Raw genomic sequence first — 10,946 nt, forward strand, 5'->3', positions numbered from 1 at the left:
ATATATTTACACTGAAAAAAACATATTGACGTGATATTAAAGATTACGCATCCTAAATTTTAGGATGTGCAATTTACAAAATATTAAGGACAAATTTCTTTCAAAAATATAAATTTTAATTAAGTTTGTAATCTTTGCTTCAAAAATTTTTTTCATTAAATTTAGGACTCAATTTTGTAAATTTGCGTCCCTCCGTTGAAGTCGCATGTCTTTGAACTATGACAAATTTTCTTTAATGTAAAGAAACACAGTTTTGATTTAAAGAAATTCTCCCTAAATTTACTGAAATATTGAATCTTTAAATTTAAGATAAAAACACTGCAAATATAGGCTAAGACTTTTTTTGAGGATTTAGCATTAGTGGTTTAAAATTGTTTCTTATTTTTTAATGAAGAAAATATTTTTTTACTTTAAAGTATTTGTCATAATTTGGATTTTTAAATTGGGATTTGTTTGTAAGTGAATAGGTTTATTAATATACCGCGAAAAGGGAAAGAAAATTCGACAAATGAGATCTGATCAGTTTTAAGGCAAATAGGTCGCTAAAAATATCTTTATTTTAAAGAAGCCGCATCCTTGGCTCGTAATCAATACCAAAATTCTTAAGGGATCGTCAAAATCTTGTACAACGTTTTTTACCATACGTCAAAAATGTCGTAAACCTTCGTAAAATACTTATGGTGTTTTCTTTTCTGAAAAATGTGTTCCGCCTTCATTTTGCCTGTACAGAATGCGCATTTTTAAAATGTTGCCAGCAACCTAAAAAATGCTACCATTTCAGCGGGCAGAAAAGAATTCAAAGGAGCAATCAGGGCAATCGCAGTACTCTCGTTTGTCGGTAATGCTGAATGTGTCCGCAATTTGCCTCTTCGCGTGGCACTATTTTCACAACAGAATTCGAAGATTTTTCGCACTTTTGAAAGCTTTTTTAGAAAAGAACCTAAAAAGTACATTTTCCGGGCAAAATGCCGAAAGGTGCACATTTTTTACAAGGAAGGAAAACTCCATTAGTTCTTGGAAATGTAAGAATTTGTATAGTTTTGTAGAACCATTTGCGTCGTACAGTTTTTGTTTTATCTCCATCATAGAATGGGGGGTATATTATCCGTTTGTAACACATCTAAATATTGCTCTAAGACCCCATAAAGTATATATATATATATATATATATATATATATATATATATATATATATATATATATATATATATATATATATATATATATATATATATATATATATATATATATATATATATATATATATATATATATATATATATATATATATATATATATATATATATATATATATATATATATATATATATATATATATATATATATATATATATATATATATATATATATATATATATATATATATATATATATATATATATATATATATATATATATACATATATATATATATATATATATATATATATATTCTGGGTCGTGGTGAAATTCTGAGTCGATCTAAGCATCGACTTGAAACTTGGCACAAGTAGTTGTTATTGATGTAGATCGGATGGTATTGCAAATGGGCCATATCGGTTCACTTTTACGTATAGCGGACCCCCATATAAACGGACCCCCAGATTTGGCTTGCGGAGCCTCAAAGAGAAGCATATTTCATCCAATCTGGCTGAAATTTGGTACATAGTATGGTCTCTAACAACCATGAAAAAATTGGTCCACATCGGTCCATAATTATATATAGCCCCCATATAAACCGATCCCCAGATTTGGTTTGAGGAGCCTCAAAGAGAAGCAAATTTCATCAGATCCGGCTGAAATTTGGTACATGGTGTTGGTATATGGTCTCTAATAGCCATGCAAAAAATTGACCACATCGGTCCATATTTATATATAGCCCCATATAAACCGATCCCTCAAAGCCTCAAAGAGAAGAAAATTTCATCTAATCCGGCTGATGGTGTTGGTATATGGTATCTAACAACCATGCAAAAATTGGTCCACATCGGTCCATAATTATATATAGCCCCCATATAAACCGATCCCCAGATTTGAATTGCGGAGCTTCAAAGAGAAGCAAATTTCATCCGATCCGGAAGAATTTTGTACATGATGTTGGTATATGGTCTCTAACAACCATGTAAAACTTGGTACACATCGGTCCACAATTAAAGGGTGATACGGTCAAAATTTGGACAAGGGAAAACGCGTGTACATTGGTGAAATCGTTTATTTAAAAAATCAAATTAAATTTCTTTTTCAAGTTCAATTAGTATAAAATTCAGGAAAAATATTCAGTTAGGCTTTCGCTTCTCCAAATCCGAATTGCCGGGCCTCACGCTTGACACCTGCCATCAGATTTTGTACAGCCACCTTGTCCACATTCTTCGCCGCAGAAAGCCAGTTTGCCTTGAACTGCTGCTCGTCCTTAGCAGTTTTTTTGGTCTTCTTAAGGTTCCGCTTGACAATAGCCCAGTATTTCTCAACTGGGCGGAGCTCTGGCGTGCTGGGAGGGTTCTTGTTTTTGGGAGGCGATTTGGAGTCACTACCTTCTTGTAAGTCGATAGTCCGGCTCGTTTTTTGGCTCGATGCACGGTTGTAGACAATACACCCAGCATATTTGCGGCATCTCGGAGAGAGAGGTTAGGGTTTCGCTTGAAACTACCGGCAACTCTCTTTGTCGTCTCAGCGGCTTCCAGTTTTCGATTTACCCCCGATCCAGACTTCCTGGCTGTCGACAAACGTTCCCCAAAAACTTTAATTACATTTGTAACGGTTGATTTGGCAACTTTTAGCGACTTTGCCAGCTTTGCGTGCGAGTAGCTCGGATTTTCGCGATGCGCGAGCAAAATTTTGATACGCTGCTCTTCTTGCTTGGACGGCATTTTGACATCTGAAGAGTGAATTCCAAAATCAAAATAGGAGCAACATTCTACACACACACACCTTCAAAATGAGGGGTGTTCAGGTTTTTTAAATGCAAAATTGAAAGAAATACGTCAAGTTTATATTGACCAAATTTTGACCGTATCACCCTTTATATATAGCCCCCATATGAACCGATCCCCATATTTCAATTATGGCTCTATAATTACCGCACAAAATTTCATATCGGTTCGTAATTATTTCTTTCCTATATACATCGGTCAAGAACTGAATATATACGTATTTAATCGACATTTCTTTGGTCTACTATATATCCCGCAATGACTAACTTACAATTTAGAAGATGATGTTACGAAGTTTTAAGATGTCTTGACATCGGCCGCAACCCAAGTAATTTAATTGTGGATGACCGTCTTTAGTAGAAGTTTCTACGCAATCCATGGCGGAGGGTACATAAGATTCGGCCTGGCCGAATTTACGGCCGTATATAGTTGTTATATTCTTGTATTTACGAATGCCTTTTTTTATAGAGAGATAGGGGAGAGAAAATGCATATTGAAACATACAAAGTCAAACTTTGTGTCAAATTTTATAGGCGTTCTATTGCTAAATTCATTTCACATAACCATATGAAAATCTATGTTATGCGTATAAGTTGTAGCTAAAACTGATTTTTATAATTTTATCTTTAAACAATGGCAATTAGGATGAAAATTGCCATGTAATAGAAATGTTAAAAAATTACATTTAGATGGTGTGACAGCAAAATTTGATAACAATAGCAAAATTTAACACATCCTCTTTTATATCTTACTATATAAAATCTAAAAACATAGAGCTATATATAAAGGAAATTTCATTTTGACCATTTTAGTTGATAGTACTTTTTATAGTATATAGTACTTTTAAAACTATGTCTCGTTGTCGTAATTACAGTTTGGCAGTTATTGCCGCGTCCTTAATCATTGTTGGGGCAATACGTTACGAATTCGCTTTTGATGATGAGGATGTGTTCCAAAAGTGTGAGGATAGACCGGAAACAAATAGTATCCATGATATATTCGATATGAGCAAGCTTTTGTACCACTACTATGACGGATCCATTAATGTAACTGGTAACATAACTTGTGCATGGAAAGGCGTTAAACCTACCGACCGCATTCATGTAAGATTTAAAGATCACGAAGTTCTAAATTTTCCTAATTCCAAACTTTTTTAAACTCATGTCGACCAACTTAGATGAAAGTTGATGTGCTCAAATTTGTGCGAGGAACATGGCAACCAACGGTATTCACCCTATTGTCAACAGATTTCTGTATGATTCAATATAGTGAAGATAATTTTTGGTATGAAGTTTGGTCCCAATACATACCTGAGGATGAACGAAAATGTTTGAATAACTATGGTGTAAGTTTGAAAAAATGAAAAATTTTGTATTTTAGAATAAGTTTTTCTTGGTTTATCCAGCATGTGTACCATATGAGAGATTATAATCTCAAAATTATTTTTGATGATATGATGAATAGAGAAGGTGGACGTTATAAATTGGTTATCACAGGTAACGCTTTCGATGAATATAATATGAGGAAAGGAAAGAGCATTTGTATTGCAATCCCGGGCTCTTTTTACAAAATTTAAAAACACTGGCATACAATGCATTTACTGGATTATTATTAGTCAATTGGAGATAAAAATGGAATTAATATGAGATAAAAATATATAAATACATACCCCAACATGGTTGCAATTTTTTTTTTTTAATTTTTCTATTCTATAAAGATATTTCAAATTTTAATTGGTTGTAATAGAATTAAAAATAAAAACCAATAACCCATCCCAAAAATTGAATTGTGTCTGTTACTTTAGTTTTTGTTTTTTTCTTTGTGGTAAGTATGGATAAATGCAATTGCGAAGCAATAAATACCACACTGTAGTAATTGAAGATATAGGAAATAATGTTAAAGACATAACCCTTGAAATGTCAATGTGTCAAAGTTTTAAATATTTTTAGGTTGCACCTGAAAAATGATGTTACTACTTCTACAAAAAGGGAGACTAAAACCAAAATTAAAATTTTTAAAGATATTGACTTAATATTGACTTTATAGAAAATCCCGGGCTCTTTTTACAAAATTTAAAAACACTGGCATACAATGCATTTACTGGATTATTATTAGTCAATTGGAGATAAAAATGGAATTAATATGAGATAAAAATATATAAATACATACCCCAACATGGTTGCAATTTTTTTTTTTTAATTTTTCTATTCTATAAAGATATTTCAAATTTTAATTGGTTGTAATAGAATTAAAAATAAAAACCAATAACCCATCCCAAAAATTGAATTGTGTCTGTTACTTTAGTTTTTGTTTTTTTCTTTGTGGTAAGTATGGATAAATGCAATTGCGAAGCAATAAATACCACACTGTAGTAATTGAAGATATAGGAAATAATGTTAAAGACATAACCCTTGAAATGTCAATGTGTCAAAGTTTTAAATATTTTTAGGTTGCACCTGAAAAATGATGTTACTACTTCTACAAAAAGGGAGACTAAAACCAAAATTAAAATTTTTAAAGATATTGACTTAATATTGACTTTATAGAAAATTTTGTCAAAATTTTATTTCTATAGATTTTTTTTCAAAATTTTATTCCTATAGAAATTTTGTTTAATTTTTTTATAGAAAATTTTTGCAAAATTTTAATTCTATAGAAAATTTTTCCAAATTTTTATTTCTATAGAAAATTTTGTCAAAATTTTATTTCTATAGAAAATTTTGTCAAAATATTATTTCTATATCAAAATTTCTTTTATCAAATTTTATCAAAATTTTATTTCTATAGAAATTTTTTGCAAAAATTTATTTCTATAGAAATTTTTTACAAAATTTTATTTCTATAGAAAATTTTTGAAAAATGTTATTTCTATAGAAAATTTTTGCAAAATTGTATTTCTATAGAAAATTTTGCAAAATTTTATTTCTATAGAACTTTTGCAAAATTTTGTTTCTATATTTTTTTTTTAACAAAATTTTATTTCTATAGAAAATTTTTGCAAAATTTTATTTCTATAGAAAATGCTTGCAAAATTTTATTTCTATAGGAAATGATTGCAGAATTTTATTTCTATAGACAATTTTTGCAAAATTTTATTTCTATAGAAAAATTTTCCAAAATTTTATTTCTATAGAAAATTTTTGCAAAATTTTATTTCTATAGAAAATTTTTGCAAAATTTTATTTCTGTAGAAAATGTTTTCAAAATTTTATTTCTTTAGAAAATTATGTCAAAATTTGATTTCTGTAAAAAAAATTCCCAAAATTTTATTTTTATAGAAAATTTTTACAACATTTTATTTCTATAGAGATTTTTATCAAAATTTTATTTCTCTAGAAAATTTTTGCAAAATTTTATTTCTATAGAAAATTTTTGCAAAATGTTATTTCTATAGAAAATTTTTGCAAAATTTTATTTCTATAGAAAAATTTTTGCACAATTTTATTTCTATAGAAAATTTTTGCAAAATTTTATTTCTATAGAAATTTTTTGCAAAATTTTATTTCTATAGAAATTTTTTACAAAATTTTATTTCTATAGAAAATTTTTGAAAAATTTTATTTCTATAGAAAATTTTTATTTCTATAGAAAATTTTTGCAAAATTTTATTTCTATAGAAAATTTTGCAAAATTTTATTTCTATAGAAAACTTTTGCAAAATTTTGTTTCTATAAATTTTTTTTTAACAAAATTGTATTTCTACAGAAAATTTTTGCAAAATTTTATTTCCATAGGAAATTTTTCGAAAATTTTATTTCTATAGAAAATTTTTGCAAAATTTTATTTCTATAGAAATTTTTTGCAAAATTTTATTTCTGTAGAAAATTTTTCGAAAATTTTATTTCTATAGAAAATTTTTGCAAAATTTTATTTCTATAGAAATTTTTTGCAAAATTTTATTTCTGTAGAAATTTTTTACAAAATTTTATTTCTATAGAAAATTTTTATTTCTATAGAAAATTTTTGCAAAATTGTATTTCTATAGAAAATTTTGCAAAATTTTATTTCTATAGAAAATGTTTGCAAAATTTTATTTCTATGGAAAATTTTTGCAAAATTTTATTTCTATAGAAAGTTTTTCCAAAATTTTATTTCTATAGAATATTTTGTCAAAATTTCATTTCTATAGACAATTTTTATCAAAATTTTATTTCTATAGAAAATTTTTGCAAATTTTTATTTCTATAGAAAATGTTTGCAAAATTTTATTTCTATAGAAAATGTTTTCAAAATTCAATTTATATAGAAAATTTTGTCAAAATTTGATTTCTATAAAACAATTTTCCAAAATTTTATTTTTATAGAAAATTTTTACAACATTTTATTTCTATAGAAATTTTTATCAAAATTTTATTTCTCTAGAAAATTTTTGCAAAATTTTATTTCTATAGAAAATTTTTGCAAAATGTTATTTCTATAGAAAATTTTTGCAAAATTTTATTTCTATAGAATATTTTGTCAAAATTTTATTTCTATAGAAAATTTTTATCAAAATTTTATTTTTATAGAAAATTTTTGCAAATTTTTATTTCTATAGAAAATTTTTGCAAAATTTTATTTCTATAGAAAATTTTTGCAAAATTTTATTTCTATAGAAAATGTTTTCAAAATTCAATTTCTATAGAAAATTTTGTCAAATTTTGATTTCTATAAAACAATTTTCCAAAATTTTATTTTTATAGAAAATTTTTACAACATTTTATTTCTATAGAAATTTTTATCAAAATTTTATTTCTCTAGAAAATTTTTGCAAAATTTTATTTCTATAGAAAATTTTTGCAAAATGTTATTTCTATAGAAAATTTTTGCAAAATTTTATTTCTATAGAATATTTTGTCAAAATTTTATTTCTATAGAAAATTTTTATCAAAATTTTATTTTTATAAAAAATTTTTGCAAATTTTTATTTCTATAGAAAATTTTTGCAAAATTTTATTTCTATAGAAAATTTTTGCAAAATTTTATTTCTATAAAAATTTTTATCAAAATTTTATTTCTATAGAAAATTTTGCAAAATTTTTATTTCTATAGAAAATTTTTACAAATTTGTATTTCTTGAGGAAATTTGTAAAGTACCTCTTAGTAGGAATAACTATTCTAAAATCTACCAAAACATCAGAAATTCTACCAATCTACCAAACAATATAAAAATCTACCATTTTTGGTAGAATTCTACCAACTATCTGCTTTTTATGGCAATTGCAACACTCTCGTTTGTCGGCAGTGCTAAAAATGCCCTCACTTTACCACTGTGCGGGGCATTATTTTCATAATAGAATTCAAAACTTTTCGAACTGCTACCTGTTTTTTTTTTACAAAAGAACCTAAAAAGATTATATTCCGGGCAAAATGCAATATGCAAAAAAATGAATATTTTACAAGAAAAGAAGACGACAATAGTATATTTTATAAATAAAAAATATTATTATAAAGCAGATGTTATAAAATCCTCGTATATGAAGATGTTATAACTCTCATGGTTTTAAACCAGGGATGGAAAATACAATTTTTAAGAAAGTACAAAAAAGGTATTTTTTTGAGCAAAAAAGTACTTTTCACTAAATTTGAACAAAAATTCCATTGGAAGAATTTGAAATACAAATAAATTTTGTTTGTCAAGTCCTCAATTGTAAATAGTTTTTAGTTTTATATCCGCTTACAAAGACTGCCGTAGTATTGTAATCACGGTTGCCACAGTTGTACTTCATGGTACATCATAAATTTTCTGTAGATAAATTAAAGTAAATTTTTGACAATATTTTCTAATGAAATAAAATTTTAACAAAATTGTTTATAGAAATAAAATTTTGATAAAATTTTCTATAAAAATAAAATTTTGACTAAATTTTCCAAAAGAAAACAATTTTGACAAAATTTTCTGTAGAAGTAAAATTTTTACAAAATTTTCTGAATTCCCTGCCAGCATTTCAAAGTTCCATTTCAACCTCATCGTTACCACAGACTCGTAAATGTCACTTCAACCATCATGAAAAGGTACATCAAAAAGTACATGCAAGTAATTTGCCATCCCTACTGTTAAAAAAGCCATTTTTTTTTGTGAAACGCCAAGCGCAACCAGCTTGTTATATTTTAATTAAATAAAAACGAAAATAAAGTTCTGAAAACATAGATTATACGCTTAAAATTGTGAAAGGTATATTGGTGAACAATTTGGTGATTTTCCAAATGGAATAAAGTGATTGTTTTTCAGATATTTTACAGACACGCTGCCTCCATGGAATAAAAACACTGGTTGATAGACGCATCATCATTAATGCCAAAAATTATGTTAAATGTAATGTGATAGTGGTATAAATGTTATATTTTTAAGAATTTGTAAATGTTTAATCAAATTAATAAATATCTGAACAAACGTGTTTTACTCGACCACAATGATTCTTTTACAACTATCTTAAAATGCACTTTTTCTGATTGCTTGGAGGGTCCCTTATTGGCGTCGTTCTAAATTGATCTATAAAGGCAACTTGGCGTGGTACAACTTCTCAATAGTGACGGCGCTTTTCCGACGAGTTTTTGATGTCGTATATGATTGTTTTCGACGTAGTGGGGATTCTCAAAAGAGTCCCCAAATTCAAAAAATGTTGGCAGGGTTATTATGCAAAATAATATTTTTTGGTAGTTTTTGGTAAGAAATGTTGGTAGATTATTTTTGTCTCAACTTTCGACCGTGACTGACGAATGGTTCGCATTATTTTAGTATGCGATCGATAATTTCTCATCTAGAAAGTGTTCGTGTGGAAGCTTAGTATAAAAACACATGCTTTTTCGACATTCTTGAAATTCAATAAAAGCGTGTTTTTGACTATGGCTTTTAAAAATCAAGATTTTCTTCCCGCATGAACTTGTCTGTTTTGCCAAATTTGTAAAAGAGCAAATAAGCAAAATACTTTCTAAAAATATTGAAATATTTTGTCAAAACTATTGTACCATAAATTCGATATCGGATCAAAAAATGTCTATACAAAAGGTACTAAATCATTCGCGGGGGTACTACGGTACTGATCAGGGTGAAAAAGTATTGAAAAAAGTACTATAGTACTGCATTTTCCATCCCTGTTTTAAACTACCCGTATTAGCCACATTTCGCCTATGCTAACTCTATTGTGAATGTTATGGTTCAAATGTATGTTATAGATTTAGTACAGACCACAACCTATGTGTAGTAATGCTTTTCAAACTTGTGTAACATTGTGCCAAGACAGGGTGGTTCACAAGGTTCTAAACTGTATGGAAACTAGATAAAATAAGACAACAAGAAGTGGGCCTAGGACAAATATCTACATATTGTTACGTTTTTATATTGAGGCGTGTTTAATAACCCGATAATTAAAACACAGTCCTTTTCAAATAACGACAATCTACAATTTATTAGTTTAACTGATGGCTTCACTTATTTGCTCTACGATGTGTACTGTATAAACTTTAGCTTACGACTGACTTGACTGCACCCTCCGCCAGGGGCTTATATACCGTGATTTGATGATTTCGAAAATTCTGGATAGTCTGGCCTACAACCATCTAGAACTATCTTGTTACAATTTATCTAACACCACATATTCAACTGGTTATCTTCATTGCCTACAGCCATCTGGAATATTCTATCGGCGTTATTTTTACAGGTGATATGGCACACATACTTTTAGGCTTATGCTAATAATCTAGTGCATTCTACTAGATTAGGTAGATGTCGTGCAGGCATAAAACAAAAGGCGTTACTTTTACAATGAACGATTGGAAACACAAAAGATGTTTAAGAAAGTACTAGAAAATAAAGAAATGACTCTAACAAGTTATGACGTAATTTTATCGTTACAATTTGAAATTTAAATTAACGTAAACTAATTTAAATAAACTTAAATCTAGAAATATCACATTCGTAACACTGCCTCCCGCTTAAGCCTGTTCGTCCCGAATAGGCACAGAACCCGTTCCGTATGGAGCCAAACGTTCCAGGTGAACGACTTTCATCTTTGACCTTGGGCTGTCGTCTTTTTG

General features: G+C 27.8%; 1 protein-coding gene across 1 annotated transcript; it reads left to right on the forward strand.

The window, feature by feature from the left end:
- Positions 1-3,773: 3,773 nt before the first annotated feature.
- Positions 3,774-4,604, forward strand: LOC142240493 (uncharacterized). Its single transcript, XM_075312193.1, has 3 exons — positions 3,774-4,033; positions 4,108-4,275; positions 4,336-4,604. The coding sequence occupies exons 1-3, from the start codon at positions 3,782-3,784 to the stop codon at positions 4,504-4,506; spliced, it is 591 nt and encodes a 196-aa protein (XP_075168308.1). The 5' UTR covers positions 3,774-3,781; the 3' UTR covers positions 4,507-4,604.
- Positions 4,605-10,946: the final 6,342 nt, after the last annotated feature.

This window comes from Haematobia irritans, chromosome 5 (genome assembly GCF_050003625.1).
Source record: "Haematobia irritans isolate KBUSLIRL chromosome 5, ASM5000362v1, whole genome shotgun sequence".
In the NCBI taxonomy this organism is placed as follows: domain Eukaryota; kingdom Metazoa; phylum Arthropoda; class Insecta; order Diptera; family Muscidae; genus Haematobia; species Haematobia irritans.